We start from the raw sequence: 24,546 nt of genomic DNA on the forward strand, positions 1-24,546 counted from the left end.
ACCACGGCAGCGCCGCACCACCCACTACCTCTAGACCACACCGTGGTCCCACAAGCCAACTGGAAGGAACAGACAGCCATGGACAAAGGGACCACCTCAAAACCCACTCTATCTCTACCCCGTCATCATCCTATGAACAGCCAGAAGGTACCCAGACCATTGGGTAAGGGGATACATGCAACACCCACACTCTGTACCCCACTCAGGTCCCACAGGCAGCTCAAAGGTGCCCACAGCCATGGACAAAGGCAGCGCCGCAACACCCACCACCTCTGTACCGTCTCGTGGTCCCACAAGCCAACAGGAAGGAATACGCAGCCGTGGACAAAGGAAACTCCACAACACCTACCAGATCTCTTCACAGTTACCATCCTTCAGACAGCCAGTAGGTGCCCAAAACCATGGGCAAAGGGACAGACACAACACCCATCGTATCTCTACACCATTCAGGGCCAAAAGGCACCTCAAAGGTACACACAGCCATGGACCACGGCAGCACCGCACCACCCACTACCTCTAGACCACACCATGGTCCCACAAGCCAACTGGAAGGAACACACAGCTGTGGACAAAGGGAGCTCTGTAACACTCACCGTTATCTCTACCCCATCATCCTCCTACAGCCACCCAAAAGGTACCCACGCTTGTGGGCAAAGGAGAGCTGCACCATCCAATCTATCTGTACCCCATCCAGGTCACACAGGCAGCTCGAAGGGGCGTGCAGCCATGGACAACAGGAGCTCTGCAACACTCGCCAGATCTATACCCCATCATCATTATAGACAGACAGAAGATGCACACAGCTATGGACAAAGGGAGCGCGGCAACACCCACTGTATCTCTAATTGTCATCATCCTACAAAAAGCCAGAAGGTACCCACACTCGTGGGCAAAGGAGAGCCGCACTACACAATGTATCTGTACCCCATCCAGGCCCCACAGGCAGCTCCAAGGTGCTCGCAGCCATGGACAAAGGGAGCGTCACAAAACCCACCACGTCTCTACTGTCCTATGGTCCACTGGGAAACTGGAAGGAACACACAGCCATGGACAAAGGAACCTCCGCAACACCCACTGTATCTCTACCCAGGCATCATCCTACAGAAAGCCAGAAGGTACACAGATCATTGGGTAAAGACACACACACACAACACCCACCCTATCTGTACCCCACTCAGCTCCCACAGGCAGTTCAAAGGTGCCCACAGCCATGGACAAAGGCAGCGCCGCAAAACCCACCACCTCTGTACCGTCTCATGGTCCCACAAGCAACTGGAAGGAACACACAGCCATGGACAAAGGAACCTCCGCAACACCCACCGTATCTCTACACCGTCATCATCCTACAGACAGCCAGAAGGTACACAAATCCTTGGATAAAGGGACAGACACAACACCCACCATATCTGTACCCCATTCATGTCCAAATGCAGCTCAAAGGTACAGCCATGGACCACGGCAGCGCCGCAGAACTCACTACCTCTAGACCACACCATGGTCCCACAAGCCAACAGGAAGGAACACGCAGCCGTGGACAAAGGAAACTCCACAACACCTACCAGATCTCTTCACAGTTACCATCCTTCAGACAGCCAGTAGGTGCCCAAAACCATGGGCAAAGGGACAGACACAACACCCATCGTATCTCTACACCATTCAGGGCCAAAAGGCACCTCAAAGGTACCCACAGCATGGACAACGGGAGCGCCGCAACACCCGCTACCTCTGTACCATGTCAGGGTCCCACAAGCCAACTGGAAGGAGTATGCAGCTGTGGACAAAGGCAGCTCTGCAACACCCACCGCATATGTACCCTGTCACGATCATACAGCCAGCCAAAAGGTGCACACATTCGCGGGCAAAGGAGAGCCGCACCACCCAATCTATCTGTACCCCTTCCAAATCCCACAGGCAGCTCGGAGGCACACACAGCCGTGGACAACGGGAGCTCTGAACACCCACCGTTATCTCTACCCCATCGTCATCCTACAGACAGCCAGAAGGTACCCACACTCGTGGGCAAAGGAGAGCCACACCACCCAATCTATCTGTACCCCATCCAGGTCCCACAGGCAGCTCAAAGGCACACACAGCCGTGGACAACGGGGGCTCTGCAACACCTACCGTAACCATACCCCATCATCATCATACAGACAGCAGGAACGTACTCACAGTTATGGACAAAGGGACCTCCGCAACACTCACCAGATCTCTACCCAGGCATCATCCTGTAGCAAGCCAGAAGGTACTCAAACCCTTGGGTAAAGGGACAGACACAATACTCATCGTATCTCTACCCCTTTTAGGTCCAAAAGGCAACTCAAAGGTACCCACAGCCTTGCGCAACGCAAGGGCCGTAAAACACACTACCTCTAGACCACGTCATGGTCCCACAAGCCGACTGGAAGGAAAACGCAGCTGTGGAGAAATGGACCTCTGCGACACCCACCGTATGTCTACCCCATCATCATCCTACAAAAACCAGAAGGTACCCACACTCATGGGCAAAGGAGAGCCGCACCACCCAATCTATCTGTACTCTATCCAGGTCCCACAGGCAGGTCAAAGTGGCGCGCAGCCATGCACAACAGGAGCTCTGCAACACCTACCGTAACCCTGTGTACTGTCTCATGGTCCACAAGCAAACTGGAAGGAATACACAGCCATGGACAAAGGAACCTCCACAACACTCACCATATCTCTACCCCGTCATCATCCTACAGAAAGCCAGAAGGTACCCAGACCGTTGGGTAAAGAGACAGATGCAACACCCACCCTATCTGTACCCCACTCAGGTCCCACAGGCAGCTCGAAGGCACCCACAGCCGTGGAGAATGGGAGCGCCGCAACACCCACCGTTATCTCTACCCCAGCGTCATCCTACAGACAGCCAGAAGGCGCCCACACTCATGGGCAAAGGAAAAAATGCAACACCTAACGTATTCAAACACCATCCAGGTCCCACAGGCAGCTGAAAGGTGCTCATCGCTGCAGACAAACCATGCGCCACCTGTGTACCATGTGATGGTCACAAAGGCAGCCGGAAGGAACACGGAAATGTGGACAAAGGGACCTCCGCAACACCCACCATATATGTACACCGTTGTCATCCAACAGATAGCCAGAAGGTGCCCACAGCCATGGATAAAGGGATCGCCACAACACCCATCACCATTGCACCATCTCATGGATGCACAGGCTAACTGGAAGGAACACACAGGCATGGACAATGGGACGTCCGCAACACCCACCATATCTCTACACCGTTACAATCATACAGCCCGCCAAATGATGCCGACACTCATGGACAAAAGGAGAGCCACACAACCTAATGTATTTGTACACCATCCAGGTCCCACAGGCAGCTTGATGGCGCCCACAGACGTGGACAACGGGAGCACCGCAACACCTACTACCTCTGTTCCATGTCACGGTCCCACAAGGAACTGGAAGGAACACGCAGCTGTGGACAAAGGCAACTCTGCAACACCCACCATATCTCTACTTCGTCATCATCCTACAGCCAGCCAGAAGGAGACCAAACTTGTGGGTAAAGGGATGGTTGCAACACCCACCGTACCTGTACCCCATCCAAGTCCCACAGGCAGATCACAGCCTCCCACAGCCGTGGATAACGGGAGCACTGCAACACCCACTACCTCTATACCATGTCACAGTCCCACAAACCAACTGGAAGGAACATGCATCCATGGACAAATGGATCTCCACAACACCCACCACATCTGTACCCCGTCATCATCCAACAGACAGCCAAAAGATGCCTGCAGTCTACCCTGTCATCATCCTAGAGACAGCAAGATCTTGCCCACAGCCATGGACAATGACAGTGCCACAACAACCACCGCCTCTGTGCCATGTCACGGTCTCACAAGCCAACTGAAAGGAACACTCAGCCATGGACAATGTCACCTCCGCAACACCTTTGCTCAACTTCAGAGGAAGACAAGACGCAATTCTCACACTTCACACAGAGATACCCTCAGCATTGCCAGCCACTCATGGATGCAGGGTTGGGCACTGGGACATGTCTTCTATGCCAAAGTGTGAAAGATCACCTTCAGAAAACTCAACAAGCATCAGCATCTGTCTTCCAGAATAGCCTTCAAACCCACAAATGGTCCAACAAGGGGCTCGAAGGAATATGCAGCCGTGGACAAGGGGAGCTCCGCAACACCCACCATATCTGTACCCCGTCACAATCATACAGCCAGCCACACAGTAAATCTACTAATACCAAAAATAATCTGCTATATAAAGAATATAAGTAGGAAGATCCAAGAGTCTCGAGAACTTTGTTGATTGTATAGAAACATGTTTAAGGTTCTGTGCTCTTAGGGCCTCCAAACACAGTTTTAAAGCCTTCATGAATCTGGAGAGAAAGTACTTTAACACTCTAAAGCCAACACAAATATGTACACAGTAAAAAGCTAGTTATATACTAGAGCATCTAGATTAAATGAAAAAATTCATCCTTCTCTTACTCTTTCCAAGTATTTTCAAGTATTTCCCTTCACACTGAACACAGACATTTAGTCTGCTGTTAGACAGCACACTATAGTACCTCACACACAAACTGGCCTTACCATATTCAGAAATCAAATTTGCAAGATAATGGGACATTAAAGCACAAATTTTTGCTCCTTAGAGGCAGGTGTTAAGAAACACCATTACCCTCATGAAATTTTGACGGAAATCTATCACAGCCGCTGCATTAAGATTTATGTCCTGGAACTCAAGGTTGCCTCAGGAGATAGCCCAGCCTGTGTGACCTATGGCGATTTGGAAGGACAGGAACGTGTAAATAAATATTTGTCCATTTCTGTACCTCACAAGCGCTAAAAATCTGTGAATCCCCTATTTAGAGAATTCATTCGTAAATGGAGGATCAGACGTAAATAATTCAGGATTTCATTCAGGACAACATTTCCTTCAAAGACTTAAGTATTCCTTTAATAAATTGCTTCTGGCTTCTATTACTTGACACAAATGCATCTGGAGCTAGGTACGTTTTCCTCTGATCACATCATAGGCACATGTGGTTTGTCCTAAAAGAGGCCTCAGACTAGTTTTTCAAAGGAAATCAGACAGTTGAGGTTAGCTTTGTCCCAAAGAGACATTCACTAAGGGAATACACCTGAGAGATACCGTAGTGGACCAATCTACTTCTGGCTAACATCAGTAAAGTTTCCAACTCTCCACTGGCTTCAGTAGAAGCTGACAAACTATGCAGCCAAAAAAGGCACTAAGGGACAATCAAGCTATGTGACGGCAGAGAAGTTGATGACTTCATACACAGCAGACAATGTTCCTCACTAGTTTCATCACAGAATTGAAACATATGACACTGGAAGATTTTAAGTTCTTACCTGTTCTTTTATTTCTGTCCACATAACAATACTTGATTTCGTAATCTTTAAATAAGTCATGGATTTCCTGAAAGATAAAAGTACAAGTAACATCAGATAAATAATTCACCAGACCAAGTAAGTGTATAAATTCATCTTCATTGGGGGGGGAGAACAATCTTTTCCAATAAACAGAAAATTTCACCATAGAAACACTGTCAAATATTTGTTTTTAAAAGAGCTGATTATACTACTGCAGCAATGTTTTTCTCTCATATAAAAAATTGTCTTACTGAATTTGATTAATTTACTTTTCATTATATAAAGTCACATAAGCACAACAGGGTGTCCTGTTGACTGTCTTTTGATAAAGACAAATAACATCACAGTTCATTAAATAGCAAAACCTCCACAATTTCTCTGAAGTATAGCTAGCATAGTTAAAATACCACACAGACAAGAAATACTTGCAACATCACATCACGCAGTTTACTGAGGGCAGGCAACACCATCATAAAATGCAACAGTTGCTTTAGTTCCCTCTAACTGCTCAAGTTCACTTCAACAGATTTTCACTCTTAATCATGAATATTCTTTCAACCAGCAGATAATTGTGCCGAGAATACCCCCTGGAAAGTATCCTCTATCAATTAGTACTCGTAGTGGGTGACTCTCTGTTGAAGGGTACTGAGGCACCCATCTGCCGACCTGACAGGGAGTCACGAAAGGTATGCTGCCTTCCAGGAGCTAAGGTTCGAGACGTGGCTGAGAGGGTGCCACAACTCATGAAGAAAACGGATTATTATCCATTGTTGCTATTTCATGTAGGCATGAACAACACTGAAAGCTGAAATCTGGGTAAAATCAAGGAAGACTTTCAAGCCCTGGGGGTGCAAGTGAAGAACATTGGTGCCCAGGTTATCTTTTCCTCCATTTTGCCAGTTTGAGGGAAGGGGGTAGCCAGAAATAGGCGCATAATGCATATCAACTCCTGGCTACGTGGCTGGTGCTGTCATGAGGGTTTTGGCTTTTATGACAATGAGGCATTCTTCGATGACTATAACATGCTAGGGAGGGATGGAATCCACCTGTCTAGAAGGGGCAAGGGAAACTTCAGCAACAGGCTGGCTAACTTGGTGAGGTGGGCTTTAAACTGAAGGTCTCAGGGGGTGGGGTCCAAAACAGAAATGCTCATGCCACCACATCCAACTGGGGAGTAAGTCAGGCCAATCAGAGTGGCAATGGGTGTTCCTTACCTGTCTCCCAAGATGTGTAGCAGAGGAGCAATCACCTCAAGTGTATGTATACAAATTCACACAGTCTGGGAAACAAACAGGAGGAACAGGAGCTCCATGCCCAGTCAGAAGGTTATGCTATCATACGAGTAACTGAGACGTGGTGGGACAGCTCACATGACTGGGGAATCGCGACGGACGGTTATAGGCTGTTTCACAAAGACAGGCAGGGGAAAAGAGGTGGAGGAGTCGCACTCCATATTAAGGAAAACCTCGAATGTATCAAAGTCAACTACGGTGATTGTGAGTGCTCTATTGAATGCCTCTGGGTTAAAATCAGAGGGGTCGTCTCCAAGCAGGACCTTACAGTGGGCATCTGCTACCGACCCCCAAACCATGATGATAAAGCCAATGAGGCAATATTTGGGACACTAAGGCAAGCTTCTGCTCAACAGAACCTAGTTCTCATGGGTGACTTCAACTACCCAGACATTTGCTGGAAGAACAATACAGCAGCTCGCATGTCATCCATCAAGTTCCTGGAATGCGTAAAGGACTGTTTTCTCTTACAAATGTTAGATGTGCCAACCAGGAAGGAGGCACTACTGGACCTGCTATTCACAAACCAAGAAAACCTGCTCTGTAATATCTCGGTCAGTAACAACCTTGGCTGCAGTGATCACAATATTGTGGAGTTCGGGATCCGGCTGAGCATGCTGAAGGTTAGCACCAAGACAAGGGTTCTAGATTTTAAAAGAGCAAACTTCAGCTCGCTCAAAGCTCAGTTGGGAGGAATTCTGTGGGAAGCTTCCATGGAGGATAAAGGAGCCAGTGCGTGCTGGGAGTTCTTCAAGAATGCTCTCTTGGATGCACAAAACCAGTTTATCCCCTATAAAAGAAAAGGAAGTAAGTGGAGCAAGAAGCCCCCTTGGCTCAACCACGAGCTCCTGGCCCTGCTTAAAACCAAAAGAGATGTGTACCAGAGATGGAGAAGTGGAAGATTGTCCACTGAGAACTACAAGGGCATTGCCAGAGTGTGCAGAGATGCAGTTAGAAAGGCAAAAGCTCAACTTGAATTGGAACTGGCCAGAGATGTCAAAAATAACAAGAAAGGGTTCTTCCAGTATGTAAGTTGCAAGCAGAAACAGAAGGAAAACACAGGCCCACTGTTAAACAGTAGAGGTGAATCAGTCACCAACAATGCTGAAAAGGCAGAGGTTCTCAAAACCTTCTTCACCTCTGTCTTTACCAACACTGTCGGATCCCAGGCGTTGGGAACAAAAATCCAGGAAGATCCAAACATAGACCCACCATCATTGAAGAAGGAGTTAGTATGTGAATTATTACAGGAGCTTGACCCCTACAAAACAATGGGCCCTGACGCCATCCACCCGAGGGTGTTGAGAGAGCTGGCTGATGTCATTGCAGGGCCACTCTCTATAATCTTTGAGAAGTCGCGGATATCGAGGGATGTCCCAGAGGACTGGAGGAAGGCAAATGTTACCCCTATCTACAAGAAGGGCTCAAGGGAGGATCCGGGTAATTATAGGCCCATCAATCTTACTTCAATCCCCGTGAAAGTCATGGAACGGATCCTCCTGGGGGCCATCACGAGTCAAATGAAGCATGTGATTGGGAAAAGCCAACACGGCTTCACAAAAGGCAGATCATGCCTGACAAATCTGGTAGCCTTCTATGACAAAGGGACCTGCTCAGTTGACATGGGGCGAGCGGTCGATGTTGTCTACTTGGACTTCTCCAAGGCCTTCGACATGGTTCCCCACGGCCTCCTCCTGGAGAAACTGATGCGTTATGGCCTGGACAAGTGGTCTGCGCAGTGAGTGAGGAATTGGCTGACGGGCTGCATCCAAAGGGTGGTGGTAAATGGCTCTTTTTCAAACTGACAACCTGTCACAAGTGGGGTCCCCCAGGGATCGATATTGGGCCCAACGCTATTCAATATCTTCATAAGCGATCTGGATAACGGCATCAGGTGCAGCCTGATGAAGTTCACAGATGACACCAAATTGAGTGGGGAAGTAGACACTCTGGAAGGGAGAGCCACCCTGCAGGAAGATCTGGATAGGCTGGAAGAGTGGGCTAACAAGAACCTTACGAAGTTTAACAAAGACAAGTGTAAAGTCTTGCACCTGGGAAAACATAATCCAGGAGTGCAGCTCAGACTGGGATCCACCTGGCTAGAGAGCAGCTCCATGGAAAGGGACCTGGGGGTCCTGGTGGACAGGAAGCTCAACACGAGTGAGCAGTGCGCTGCTGCGGCCAGGAAGGCCAATAGGATGCTGGGTTGCATCAAAAAGGGCATCACCAGCAGAGATAAAGAAGTCATTATCCCTCTCTACTTGGCACTTGTCAGGCCACACCTGGAATACCGTGTACAGTTCTCGCCCCCATTATACAATAAAGATGTAGACAGGCTGGAGGGGGTCCAGAGAAGGGCCACCAGGATGACCAAGGGTCTGGGAAGCCTGCCATATGAAGACAGGCTGAGAGAGCTGGGTTTGTTCAGCCTCGAGAAAAGGAGGCTTAGAGGTGATCTCATCACCATGTACCAGTACTTAAAGAGGAGCTACAAAGAAGATAGAGACTCCCTTTTTACAAGGAGTCACATGGTGAGGACAAGGGGTAACGGGTACAAGTTACTCCCAGGGAGATTCCGATTGGACACGAGAGGTAAATTTTTCACAATGAGAACAGTCAATCATTGGAATAATCTCCCCGGGGAAGCAGTTGACTCCGCTACACTGAACAGGTCTAAGACTCAGCTGGACAGGGTGCTGGGCCATCTTGTCTAGATTGTGCTAGAAAGGTTGGACCAGATGATCCTCGAGGTCCCTTCCAACCTGGTATTCTGTGATTCTATGAATTACTGCACAGATGCTCAACAGAGAATCAATCCCAGGAGCATTATTTGCTCCCACTAATTAATGGGGAGAGAGCAGGGGTGTGAGAGGGGTGGGGTAGGAGCAGGTATAAGAGGTATACCAGTTTGCTATAGCTATTCCCCAACAAGAGCAAGATGTACGCACATGCCCCACAAAAAACACAAATGATTATCAGTTCAGTGGCAAGAATGCAGAGGTGAACATTAATCATCCCAAAGAAGAAATCATGAGTAGTAACCTGCATATATGTATTCTGTTAGTTGGATAAATCCCATACATAATAGCAAAATAACCAAGCAACTTTGTCTGAAACTTTAATTGCAGGTAATTTCCAGTAGCCCAATCTACTTGCCAGTTTGCTAATTCAATATATATAGCCTAAAGGTTAATTGGGTTCTCCGTGACTGGTATCAGGTGCATACCTTTCAGTCAAGTGAGCACCAATCTCCAGTTTCACTAGTTAACAGCTGTCAAATACTACATTAATAAAACATGGCAGCGTTTCTCAAGCTACCAGCCATCCTCTAATCAGATGTGATAAGGATGTGGTTTCTGAAAAGCAAAATACGCCAGGTACAATTCAAAGATTCAAGTCAGGTAGGCGATTTGACTGTGGCTCTCTCTCTAACAAGAATTAGACAGTAGTTCATTCTCAGTCGTGAGAGACTGAGAAGACACTTTCTGTACACTTTTGTACAGCTCAGCTGTATTGTGGCACTGAAGACTCTAAAGACGTTATTTCTGTCCCACTTAGAAAAAGGGGGACATATTTACCTTCTTTTATTTCATACATTATTTTACAAGGGTAACACTGAAAGTTTTATATGATGATTAACTAGCAGAAAATACTATTTCAAACAGCTCTGAACACTGTTTTGAAAGTCATCTGTGAATCAGATGACTCCACATGATTTCCCAGTAACTGAAACTTTAATTGGGAGGGAAAATAGCCTGTAGTGAACATATCTTTGTATCTCATGCTAAAAATGATGAGAACATAAGGAAGATTTAGAATTAAAACCTAATTTAAGCGAACTAATTTTTGTAAAGATTTTAACATCGATTTCCACAGGTTGTTGCAAACATTGCCAGGTTTGTGCAACAGGCTCTCCCACGAAGGTGCTTGTTCTTGTGCTCTCATGGTCCCCCTGGCAGGGCTGAGACCTTTACAAGTGGAACTGGGTTTGTGCAGTATTTCAGTGAAAGCATTTTTCACATAAAGACGTTTGTGACAATTTACAAAAATAAAACACCCCATGCCAACTCTTAAGCAAATGTATACTCCTTCAAATTAAAGAGATATGTAAATATCTGTACATTAGACTAAGATTCTTCATAATATTTTCAGAAGTACCAAGCTGGCTTTTGAACTTAGGCACTTCTGTAAACTTTACCTTCAACATCTTTCAACACTTAGGTCTGTTAGAAAAGAACAAACACTACTACCATTTTAATGTCATTAACAGTTTCTATTCCCAACAGCTCAGAGCAGAACTGTCAGGGAAAGCAGTAAGAACACTGTACCCGCTGTTCCTAACCAGGTTCAGCTGTGCACCACCAAACACTGCGCACCACCAGCACTGAACGTAGTTGGTCCCTTTGGTGTAAGCAGTAACCCGGTATTTGGGCCAGGAAGGAGTGTTTACTCTGGGAGGAGAAACGGGTCATCCAAGTCAGGTAAGTTCTCTGGTGCGACCCTATTAACTTGCAAGGAATGTAAGCAGAGGGCTGTTTCCCTGAGCACAGCAGAAACAAACAGCCGCTGTTTGTTCCCCGTTCCCGACCTCCCGGCAGCCTGCTGGCTCATGCATGCCCGGAGCCCAGCCTCCGTGCCCCCAGCCCAGCTACGCCAGCCCTCTCCCCACACCAGGACCTACCGCCCCCACCCACACTCTGCAGCAGGAAAACCTTTTCCCCTCCTTGGGTTAGCCTTACCATGGCATTGCCTTCTGCTGGGCAGCCACGCAAGAAAGGCAACGCAAGCATGCACCATTTATCACACAAGGTTTAGCAAAGCAGTAGTAATAAACCCAGTGGTGGTACCACGCGCGAGCAGTGGCTTCCACCCGCAGCTGCCACCACTTTGCCCATGCTCACAATACCCACATACAAACTGTCTGTTGACCAAGGCTGGCCACTATGAGTATTTTTTTCCACATAACGTTTATAAAACTGCTTCTCCTAAAGGATTTTTTCTTCTTTTATAAACAAATGAATCTACTAGGCTAAAAAAAAGTGACTAACAATTACCACAATAATTATCATTTAACTGCATCATATTAAGTCTAAACAAAATGGCAACATCCACTAACATGTGGAAGCTCTAGCTGCCGTGAGTGTCATGCACGGAACGTCAGGCTAGATTATAACATTTTGACAACAAAAATTGTAAGCAGTTGTAAAGCTATCTGGCAGACATACAGCCGTCATGCATCCCATGAAGTTTCCAGCACAAACGCTGTTTATAGTGGTCCGTATCTTGGCCCTTGATTATTGCACTCCTAGGATTGGCTCGTAGTTGGCTCCTGAACCAGATGTAAAACTCAGCACCAACTCTTGGGCACCGAAGTGTGTTTGTACCTGAGCAAAGTCTCTGCCAGGCAGCTCCCAGGGGATGTATTCCTGGTCAAAGCAAGGAAGATACATACCACAGAAGTGGAGAGGAGGGGAAAAAACAGAAGAGAGAGCTTGTTCAGAGTAACAGCAGTTGCATAAACATGTGGGCCATGCCAGCAGTTGGAACTAAACATCTTGGCACAGAAATGTAACCAATGATGCTTAGCTACTACACAGCCCCCTAAACTTTCAAAGTTCTTAAAAGCAGACTTTGAAAGCTAGTTAATCTTATCATCAGTATAAATTAAAACCCTAACTAGAAAATAGCAGTTCATACTTTAATATTAGCAGAAAAAGCAAACCCAAATATATTAAAGAGAGTTTAAGAGAAAACACCAGTAAATACAGGCTGAATATACTTTAAAAAGGTATTATTTACTACCATAAGAAATGTGGCCTTGAAATACTTCAATTCTTGGCCTGTCCTGTCTTGTCTTGGATAGAAAAACTGTCAACACGAGTTTTTACCACAAACTATCAATTTGAAATTTGCATCTCTCAAAGGGAAAGAATGCCTTCCTTAGAGAGGATCTGTCTTTATGCTTTATTGCCTGCATTTTTTTTAAAATGTAAACAAAGAAAGGGAGTCATTAACAGGCATATTTGCCCTATTTATCAAATTAGTAAAGCTCAGTGTATTATTTCTAATTAAATCAGCTTTTCATACCCAGGATCTCATAGTGCAAGGAAAGAAATATGCAAGAAATACTCTGTCATCACCTGGAACAATATACCATGTATATAAAGCTTAGAGCACCCTAAATCCAAGCATTTTTCTCTCTCTAGATGTAATACTGAATTATGTTATTCTGGCAACAAAAATATTTAACAATTATAATGGTGCCTTGCCAGATTTCTACAGTAAACTGTAGTGGTGTCTCCAATATAAACACTGTACAAGCCTGGTCTATAACTTGGCTCTCAGTAAGTAGCTGAAGGCCTAAACTTCACACGCATATTCATGAAATGGGAATCAATTATCTTTTAAGTAGTTGAACTAAATAACAGGTTTGGCTAACCAAGAAGTTTTAAATCATCTCATAACTAAAAAAGAGTTTGTGGAAATTTGTGCAGGCAGAGCAGGAAAGAGGACGACTTCTCAGGAAAAAGCTTTACATTTACAAATTACATAATGGGGTGTTCATTTAATTCAAATTTTAGACCACTAAATCTTTGAGTCCATGATATGGCACATGGATTTCACTGCAGATATAAGACAAAAAAAGGTCTACTTAAAAAAAAAAAAAGGTAGTAAGCAAGAGAGCATCAACACAGTTTAAAATAATAATCTGTTACTGAGGGAAAATCCCAGAGACTTTGTTGGGGAGTAAGAAGTGGGGTCCATAGCACGAACAAGAGGGATAGATAACAAAGCACAAGGACTGATGCAAAGTCCAATTTTAAACATCTCCTGTCCACTAATGACCACAGAGGTAGGAGGTCCTCAAATTTTCACCAACTGGGCATCGACTGCCAGATAAATCCCCCTTGCTCCTAACAAGCAAAATTTCAGACAAAGATGGTGCTCACCATACCGTATAGGATGTTCTCTTCTTTGACAAATTTTCAGGTTTTTTTCAATGTTGTGTTAAAGAATGTTCTTAGGTGAGCAATGGCTGTGGGATCAAGTCTAAGATGTGTAGCAGATGTCTACCTGCCCAGGCATCAATGAACAGGACTGACGTGGATCCTAAAGCTTTTGCTCAGCCCATTCCCTCTTCATTTCCACAAACAGCCACAAACTATGAAACTTGAAATAAAATCAAGCCTGCAATTCTGGGCCATAAACTGCCTTTGAGGCGAACCTTTTTGTTTGAGAATTGACTCTCATTTTTGTAAGACCATACCCTTCAAAGATCTTTAGTAAAGTAATATAAGAAAACATTAAGATAGAAGAACAACAGTTTCTCAATAAACTTATGATGGACATGGAATGAAAAACATATTTCTCTGATCTTCCAGAGACATATTAGCATGTTGATAAGAGGAACACTATGGAACTGGAAATTAATTTCATCATCCTGGATATATTGGGTGGTATGCCAGCTAAATTAAAGATGAAAAAAACACAGAAGAGGTAACATGAGAGAGCAAGAGCATAAAGCAAAAGAAAAGCAATAAAGACAATCAAAAAGCACGTACATCCTAAGGCATGAGAGCTACTCACTATCCAGCAAGTATGCCTTTCATGTTCAGTCAGTGTGACGGAGGACTAACTAAAACACAAAGGCCCCTTCTATTTAAATGTCTGGCATACAACAGATTGGGAGAGAGTACTTCCTCAAATCATCACAGTTCATTAAAGACTTTCGATCAAAAAGGAACAAAGAAAAATTGTGGCTAATCCAGGGAGAAGGAAGAAAAAAAAAAAACCCAACCCTACCAGAAATAGCATCATGCTAAGCAGTGATTTGTCTTTTGATCAGGAACAGACATCAGTGAAAAAAACTGCATGAGTACATCAGGTCCCAAAACACAAAATAAATCCCCATCCCAGCTGGACTGCACCAGTTTCTTATCAACACCTAAATGTTTCATCTTTCTTTAGATTCTGTCATGCCAAAGAAGAACTACAGGGTATTAAAATAATTAATCAGCCCTACTTTACTTCATGTCCTACATTAAAGTAGAACATCCCCTCTATAAGATTTATTTTCTAGCCTCAGATGTTAAAGGAGAAAAACAGAAATGTGAATGTAATATGGTGACATTTAAAGATAATCAAGCACAGAAAAAAGCTGGCTGAAAGCAAGGGCATCTTCCACAGCACCGGCTCCTTAGCTGAAAAGAGGGGAATCAAAAAGTGAACAGCTCTCGTTGGTCAGCTAATCTTAGCAGTGAAGACTGGAGAGTTTGCTACAAATCTCAGTAAGGATTATCAAGAAAGATAGCCCAAGGTCTATTCTTTCTAACAGCAGTTCCACGGGATCCAAACTCGTATGCCAGGATACCAGACTGCTGATTACACCACAGTGATGAGCTACTGCTCCTATGGAAGTTAATCAGACATAAATAAGGAACCACTAACAGTGAAAAAACAATGACTTGGGGGAAATCAAAAACAATTCCTCTAATCCATTGGGGTAATTACAAAACCCCAAACAAACAGAAGCTGACTTGCCATACGATACTCCAGCAAAATAAAACTTCCCATTTAGTAAGGTACAATTTCACTTACACTCTGGTTATCCTGAAGTTCTTGGCATCTCTTTACCAGTAAAGGAGAGAAGTTATTGTTTCCTTCCCTCCCTCTGCCCAGAGCAGTCCTCCTGCCTCCCAGAGCACTCGCGCAGTTTTATGATAGTTCGAAGGACCTTCAATTTGCAATGCACGCCTTTGAACACTGCACTTTCAACATCATACGTAATCGATTGTGTTCCTTGCTATTGAAATGGATTAGGTGATTCATCAGAGATGATGGCTCAGATGAGATGGAGGCACAACAAGGCAATTGCAAGAGATGTCCAACCAAGAGATTACTAATTCATTGCCAAGCACTGACCAGAATAACACGAACGACTGCAACCAAGCTTACCTCTAAGTCTCTTTGCAAAGATTCTTGATACAAATATCAGTCTTACCACAACACCGCATCGGAGCATATTAATGCTAACAAGAACAGACCCACTATCAGACATTTTTCAAAAGGAAGACCAACACCAATGGCACAATCTTGCCTGTCTTACTGTAAAACATCACATATCACTGCCCTGCTAGGATTCCTTGGATCCTGCTTATGGCCTTTCATCCTAATGAAGCCATAAAATGATTACTCTGGTAAGAGCAGATGACACTTCCTCACTCTTGCAAGAAGATTTGCAAGTCAGAGGAGTATATTCTGCAAAGGCTGCAGGAGGAGAGAGGATCGTTGCTCTGGAGAGCACGTCCTGCACGTGAAGGCTGGTAGGCAGAGCAACGTTCTTGGTGCAAGCAGGGAAGCTCCATGGAGAAACAGGAAGGCCAGATGTGACCCTCCATGCAGCCTGGTCCACACTCAGTACTGAATTCTCTTTTTAAGACAGTAGTCACCGCTACAGCATTACCTCAAAATCTGAAGTACATTGAGAATAATACCTAGGGGTCCCATATTCTCAGCGCATGGCGTGTTACCAGACTGCACCTCTCCCAGAGCTTTGGAGCAAGAAGATCAGATTGAGAGGAGAAGGAATGCCCCCTAAGTAGAACAAAATACTGAGCAGATTTTTAATATAGTTTGCACATAGCTACAATGATAGAAAAACAATGGATTGAGGGAGGGAGGGAGGGAAAACACGACATTAGTTAAGACAGGAGTTGATCTGGTAAGCTGTTTTACTCACAACACTGACCCAATTAAGAAGAAACAGAGCAGTAACGTTTCTAACTGTACAGGTTCAGCAATCTAAAAAGTAACAAAAATATAGCTGTACAGGTATCAATGGTGCTTCATCTCGAGATTTAGAGAGATCACAGCAACAGCGTCTGTCCATTTCTAGGTCACTATGACACCACACGTTTGATAATGTGCACAGTTCAGGTACTGTGCTGGAGGAATCAGATGAGGATGAATGTGGGGAACTAACTGGCAAGTCTGGAAGACTCCACTGCAACAGGTCAGCACAAAATCAACTGACTTGCCAACTAAACAGTAAATGGACACTTTGCCTTCAAGAACCGTGAAGGTGCTAATAAAAATGTTTACCACAGATCTGTCACAAAAATACCTTTCTCCACGGCTGTAGTAAAAGAATTGCTTGAAGAAATACTAATCCTGCAAGTACATACTTGCAGATTGAGCTCTAAAACCCAATGCAGAAAGAATCTTCTTGATATAATTTTGACTTAATTTGTTCCCCCTCTGGATTTGTTTCATACTGACACTCAATGAAAAGAGCTCGTAAGGGAATGCTGACTTACTTGGTGCGACAGACTGCAAAGTGCTTTCTTCAGGCTGTCCTTCCTCCTGAAAACAGGCTCTGGATTTCCTTAGGAACACAGATGTTGCCAAATGCATTAAAGAGAAATACCACTTGCCAAGATTCAAACGTGGGAAACCTTTGCCCCTTAACAATAGCCACCCAGCACCTAAAGTGCTGAATGCTTCTGACACTTAAAGATCTGTTTGTTTCGTTTCTAAGACTACAAACCTGTGGTACTCAGTTTCTGGTTCAGAAACTTCATGGCTAAGGTACATTGCTACTGTGGCCTTGAGAGTAATTTTTTTTTTTTTTAATTCAGTTTAACACAGGTGGAACTCCAAAGGTAATAGAAGATTACAAGTACAATAATAAATAAAAAAGTTAATATGTAGCTACAACTGGCAGAGGAAAATGTTTGTTACCAAATTTCACCTGTAAAAAATTGGAGCTTTGTCCTCATTTTGAAAATTATGAGCCTCCTGACAAAACTGAACATCTCCACCAATCTGTATCAGCAGAAGAGCCATTTCTCACTCGAAAACTATTTCAGTAAATCTTGGCCTCACTCTTCACATAGTAACAATGAATGACAGCAAACCCAATATCCCAATGATTAGAGATGAATAATTACATTTATTAAAACCTATTCTGAAGACTTTGCTGCATTTTAATGATGTTCATCTCTTTCGTGATGGCAAATAAATTGGCCAGGTTAGCAACACTTTGTCTGATTTTACTTGGCTAACCAATCATTTCAAGAAGAAAACAGCAGACCAAACACCTCTGCACAGTGTTTACCAAGGGTGTTAATTTGAAATAAGAAATGTCAAGTTTCATGGTAATTTTTGGAAATGCATGACAGCCAAATACACAGGTATACTTAACATGCCTGACCACAAACATATTTCTCCTTTCCAAAACTGCTCCAGGACAGAAACTTCCCCTCTATAGCATGACTATTCTGCCTTTACATGCCAACACCAATAGCTCAATGATGTTAAAAATTAAAGTTATATCTTTTGAAACTGTATTTCAGGATCTGCACATGGCGGTACTGTTCTAGTCTAGTAACAAGTGAACATTAGAACCTTATATATGGAGGAAAGGCGTCAAAGTGCTACTTTTAAGTCATCAAAACAGTAAACTTCCAAAATACTGTGTGGCTGCCAAATTGGACCTTCACACTAATATTTCCCTGTAGCATTCTTTCTCTGACCAAGCAATGCCAAACTTAATGGCTTCCATATAGCTGAGACGTGCTTTTAACCAGTCCACATGTGAATTCATGAATTACCCGCTCGCATGCAACAGGAGCAAGTAATACAACTGTTCGAACATTGGACAAAGTGATCCTTTTCCGGCTATCCACAGCAAGCACCTTGCGATAGGCCAGTAAGCCCTCTCTGTCAACACAGTCACACACGATGGCTTCTTGAAGAGACGATGAAGATTAGCAGCATTTTCCAAGTTGTGAGTTTACTATTGATTAGGTCATTAGGTTGCTATAAATAGAGGTGAGGCTCGGTGTGTAAATCATCATGCAGGATCACAGCAAAACTGTCATTTCTAAAACCCTTAACTACACACGATCACACCACAGCAGGGCCACGCAGACCGAAAGGCACCATATACATGAGTACAAAACATCAAGAAGTGCAGTGGCAAGCAAGCTCTGTACTCTGGATCAAATTACACTGATCGCTGAAAGATTCTCTCTAAAATGAATGGTCCCTTTCTACTGGAGTTATGGAGAAAATAATAGTTTTCACGTGCTGCACTTACCCACAGGTAGTAAAATTGCCTGTGCTTTAGAAAGAGAGGGGAAGAGACACAAGGAGCGGTTTAGCACAAAAGCTGTCATTACATTTTTTCCTACTTGTGCATGGAGTATTTGGAGCTGGTAAAGATCTGGTAAGTGACTGTGCAACTAAATCACCTCAAAATCTGACTCACATGCGTTAGGCTTAAGAGGTCACCGATTTTCTCCTACGAACTGCAGTAATTTGAGCAGAATCTTCCTAAACCACCAACAGATTGCAGAAAACCACTTTCACTGACTATGTGTTGCTCACCTCAGAAAGAAAACCAGGCTTGAAGCTTTTTTGCTTTGCTCTTAGAAACTGGATGTGTTGCAGGACGGTGAAGTCGCCCCACCTGTCTGGACGCAGCGAGTACACAGGTGCCACCTCTTGCCTACCGCTAACGGGCCACACACCGGCCGCTGCCTCCCGCCAGCAGCAGCCACACGCGTGCTATCAGCGCGCTCGTTAGCCCTGCCGATTTGCGCACCTTGCTGCCGGCGTGCAGGAGAACCCGCTGCCCCTCACGGCACCCCGGGATTCCCCCGGGCCGGGGGCTGCGCCCTCCCGCCCTGGGGCCCGACCCCGGCTCCCACAAGCGGGCAGGTAACGGCGGGCACCAGCACGAAGCCGCGGCGGAGCCGTGCCCTGCCGGCCCGGCGTCGCCCCCCGCGGATGAGGGCGACAGTTCCCGCCGGGGGGAGGACAAGCCGGAGCCGCTCTCCGCAGGCACCGCGGCCACCGGCGGTAACAAAGCCGTCTGCCAAAGAAGGCGTCGGGAGGAGAAGCCCGAGCGGACCCGCGGGGGCAGGAAGGGAAGCTGCAGCCCCCGAACTCCCCCGGGGACGAGGGCGAAGGCGGGCCGCCGGGCAGCCCCGCACCTCCCTCGCGCCGGCCCGCGGAAGCGGCGCCCCCGCCGCACTCGGCCCCGCTCCGGCCGCTCCCCCGCGCCGGGACGGGCCCCCCGCCCCCGGGCACGGCGCGGCCCGCCCGAGGCGGCGGCGGGAGCGCGCCACGCCGCCGGCCAGCTGAGGGGAGGCGGCGGCCGTACCTGGCTGCTGCTCTCGGCCGGCAGGTTCCTCAGCAGGATCTTGCGCCTGTTGCTCAGCTCCCGGCGGGTGCTCGCCAGGCGCCTCGCCACCTCCTCGGGGCTCAGCGGCGGCGGCCGAGCCCCCCGCGGCCGCTCCGCGGGCAGCTCCGCGCCGCGATCGGCTGCTGCCGCCATCTTGCAGAGTGCCCGGGCGAGCGGGGCGGCGCGGGGGGAGCCGCGGCGGTGGGCGGGCGGGCGGCGGGGGAGCCGCGGGGCACGGCACGGCTCGGCACGGGCCGCCGGCGGGGCGCGGGGAGCCACGCCAGGCCCCGCCGCGCTCCCCGCCCCCGGCCCGGCCCGGCCCGGCCCGGCCCGGCCCGGCCCGCTGACTGGCCGCGCCCGCCGCCCTCTCCCTACGCCTCCCGGGGGAGGCTGAAATCTGCGGAGCCCCCGCCGAGGAGCCCCGTGAGGGAGCGGCGGGCTCGGCCTCCCCGACAGCCCCAGAGGGGAGCCGCGACCCCGGCCCGGTACGGCACAAAGGCGGTGAAAGGGTCGCAAATCCCCTGTGAGGAGAGATGGACAACGGGGGGGGAACGGAGAAAACCCGAGCAGAGCTCGGTAGTGCCCGTAACAGCCTCAGGCAGCGAACCTCTTCGGGGGGCGTGGGGATAAACGGGGATCAGAGGGTGAATTTCATCCCCACACCAACATATCTCGAGTCAGATTTTAGGGAAGGACTTGAGCACTCTCTCGAGGAGAGTTTGGAGCTCCGTTATGAGGGAAGTCACCCCAAGAGCCACCGGGACAGAGGTGCCTCAAGGAGGCCAAGGCCTGGACCCTGGCCCTCTGTCTCGCTAAGGCACGATGTGGCTCATCGCACCCAGAAGGCATCGTTTCCCTAACATCCCACTGCCGATACCTTCCTGAGGTACAAGTCCACCCAGAGAGACTGAAATGCAGAATGACAACAAAATAAAGCAGATCTCAAGTGAACCCAAATGCTCCATCAGGGGTTAGCAGGCACGGTGGCCCAAGATGATCTCCTTCTAATTTTATTCTTCCTCAGAAATATACCAAACAAATTACAAAGCATCCAAATGGGTAAGCCAACCTCTGGGTGCTGCACTTGCAGTGAAATTTACCGTCTTGGGGAAAAGCACCATGTAATGGTGGATGGGCAAGCACAGAGCTTGTGACTGTCGTGCAAAGAAAAGGAGCACAACATCTCAATAGAAGGAAAGTATTTCTGGGAGTCACTGTAAAAGAAATTTTTCCTTCTATGAAGCCTCCGTCTGTAAAAATGTTTCACTCTGTTAGTCAGCACTTACTTTAAAATAGGTTGTTCTCTTGGAAAATTCATTTCTCCTTAGCATAGCTCCTTGCAATGTAATTTACAACACAGTAAATTTAGCTCTTAACATTGTCATCATTGCTATAAATGAATGAAGAATGATTTAAATATTTGTATCCATTTCTATCTGACCACAAAGAACAGGCAAAAGAGAATCCAAACCTGAAAAATAGTAGTCTTAAAAAGGAAATTGGAAACACCCTTTGAGTTTAATTGAGTATATGTGACTAGTTCTTATCAAGAAAATCTAATTCTGGATGATAATTCTTGACTAGGTTTAAAGTGCCATTTTAGGACAGGATTATCAGTTACAGAAAAAAAAAAAACACCACCAAATAACAAGTGTTTTTTGAAATTGCTTTAGTCCAAACCAAAGCTAGCAAGTTAAGACTACAAAGAATCTTAGACCTTCATTACTTCTAAAATTAATTTAAAAACTACTGAGCAATCAATAATCAAAGTACTTTTTGTTCTTTTTGGTGTATTATTAAAAATCTGTCAGGGCTAGCAAGCTTCTGTTCAAGGGCTTCCTTTTCCCTAATTTTTTTAAACAGGTAATGATGTTCCTCCTCCTTCAATATTTGCATTATGTTTAATGAATTTTTGGAAATCAGAGGTGCGAAGGACATTTGTAAATAGTTCATGTATTTGTCACGGGAGAATTTGAGAACTGCCAAATTCAGCCTGTCCTGAACAATATTAGTTCAGCCTTCATACTTAGACCAAGAAACAGGAAGAACTATTATAACAAATTATTAGTGTGAGGTCTGATCTAAAGAAAATTTCATGTTCTTAGAAAAACAAGATTTTCATAGGTCACCATTCTTTGAGAAACATAACTGAAAAATAAGTATATGCCTGCTATTTTTTCAAATTTCAGATGAAGATTTGTGTTTTAAAACTATGAGATATCTTTTCCAGCACAAGCTGTGAAGTATAGGCTTCTTAAATCCTAAGGATTTACAAAGTATTAATCATGCTACCTATAAAATTATCCTTGGAAAAGATAAAAACTTTATGAGTGAAAAGTCTGCTAGTGACTATTTACAAACTGATTTTCAGGTCAAGCTATGAATTGAAGTAGGGATACTAAATACTGTCTCCTCAAAACCTATCCGAAGCATATCATAGATTATGTGATGTCAGTTATTCTGGGACCATGAAAAAGATTGCTCTGCTAGGAATACTGAAACATGTAGCTATCTCCTCAGAAATAATTACCACATTAGGCTCTAACAGTAGAAATTATGGATCTGCTCAAGCATCATACAGTTTAGTGAAGCTAATGAAGTAGTGAAAGCAGAGTAATTAATTATACCATTAATTTTTCCAGTTTGAAGGTGGACACTCTGGTTCACCTGTATGCTACTCATAATTAACCCTACCTATAGCAATTACCTTCTCAAAAGCTGGCTGCCTTTTTTTTTTTTTTTTTTTGATAGGCTGCAGGTGTATCTGAATGAAAGTCATTAAAAGTTAAAAAGTGCATTGCTAAAAGAAATAGTTCAGAAATGAATAGTTTGATATTAATGGCAAAAATAAAACTACTGCAGTATTAGTTGTAAACAGTTCCAGAGAAATCTAAGCATTTTTATTGCTTAGAGATACATATTCAAAAGATTGTATTTTATAGATAAATATTAATCTTTTTTTTTCCCCTGCAACATTCATACTTCATTCTGTATACAGGTAGTTGACATTGCACAGGTAGATTAAGGAATTGCCTGCACTAAAAGGCAACTACAAAGTGCTGTGGGAAGAGAGCAGGAAAGATCAAAGATATTGCCATCGTCCATGGAGGTGGTCCATGAAAATGAACGAGAAGGTGAGCCACACATCACCTCATATGGCCACCAAAATCAGCCGAACAGGCATCAGCAACAATAACCAATCATCTGACTTGAGGAAATATTCCCTCCTGAACCCAAATGTCACCCCTGTTTTGAACTACACTACACCCTCAAGCAGGTACCTGGAGAATTAAAATACAATTTGAAATAAAAGAACAATCAAAATTAGGCACCGATAAAGTAAACCCCCAGAGTCCTTTGGAGCCCCCCCAGAGCATCAGTGGGCACATAATTACAGTATAGAGGTTGTGCAAGCCAACAATCCAGCCTCCTTTGAACCTCCACAAACATATCAATGCATTAGATATGCAGTTCTCTCATTTGACAAGTTAGTCTTCTGCCTTCAGGAATTCTCCCATTTTACCATACAGTTTCTGCCAGCAGTACCAAAACGCCGGGCTGGTAGCACAGGTTACTGTGCTGGTTTTGGTCAGCGCTGCTTCAGGTCAGCCATTACTGCTCTCAGCTCTCTTCTTGGTAACTAACTAACTGCTAACTACTTTGTAACACTGAAAATAAATTGTGTAAGCTTCAACAGTCCTTGCTAACCCATGCCCTGAGAACTGATGCAGGTTAGGGAACCCTTTCACAAGCCCCTGTGCTGCTGCCTCTGCAGGAGTGGGAAACGTCTTCAGGAAGATACTGAGATGGTGCAACTCAGGATGAAATGCAAGTGGGAACAGTCTCCATCCAGCTGTACCCAGGAGATGAAGAGGACAGTGAGCCAACGCATGTATGTATTTTCCTTCAAGAATTCCATCTTGTTGATTACAGACCATCCTTCTATATGCAGACATTGTAAGCGTATGTTTGTATGAGTATAGTTACTCACTTTTTATGTTGCTTTCAAAACAAAGCCCTGCATGCTTGTGCTTTGCACTCTAAACAGTCTTCAGTTTTCTAATGCACTTTCATTATGTTTCAAAATTGCTGCAAAAGCAAAAAGCGCTATTTAAAAAATAGCAGAAAAGTATAGTGGTCTGCAAATGTAACTTTGGTTGCACTGCTGACTTGATGCTATTATACAGATAAGCCACTTTGAGATAATTTAATTTAGTTCACTAAATTCCTTGTTAATTAAGAGTAATGTACCCATCCACAGCAGTTGCTTTTGTAGCTCTTCTAAGCTGAAGATTAATTTACCCATGCTTCTGCAGCTTTGAAGTAATACAAGCCATATATATTTTTTCATTTTTATGGGACGAGAGTGTTAAAACAGAATTGTCTTACAAAACATTCTGAATTAAAGATGCACTCAGGCATAATTGTCCATGTTCAAAAGTACAAACAAGTTCAGACCTGTGCAGATAAGATAAAAGCCAAGATTTAGAACATCTGCTGGATCTCAAAGACCCATCTGATGTTCCCAGGTATACAAGATACTATGAATGTATTTGTGAGCTCTTTAGATATGTGATTTCTTATATGAAAGAGAAATATAAACAATTTTCTAAAAGCTGAAACTATGTGATTTGTATGTTTCTTGCAATGAGGGTAT

At 45.2% G+C, this 24,546-nt stretch overlaps 1 protein-coding gene across 1 annotated transcript in view; it reads right to left on the reverse strand.

Moving 5' to 3' along the window:
- RAVER2 (ribonucleoprotein, PTB binding 2) overlaps positions 1-20,042 on the reverse strand; it is a gene marked incomplete at both ends in the record, with an annotated part of 45,320 nt that extends 25,278 nt beyond the window's left edge. Inside the window, 2 exons of the mRNA XM_082312238.1 lie at positions 5,388-5,454; positions 19,869-20,042. Coding sequence (XP_082168364.1) covers positions 5,388-5,454; positions 19,869-20,042 — 241 coding nt within the window. The remainder of the gene's footprint in view (positions 1-5,387; positions 5,455-19,868) is intronic.
- Between the last annotated feature and the right edge of the window lie 4,504 nt (positions 20,043-24,546).

This window comes from Platalea leucorodia (genome assembly GCF_965183815.1).
Source record: "Platalea leucorodia genome assembly, chromosome: 5".
In the NCBI taxonomy this organism is placed as follows: domain Eukaryota; kingdom Metazoa; phylum Chordata; class Aves; order Pelecaniformes; family Threskiornithidae; genus Platalea; species Platalea leucorodia.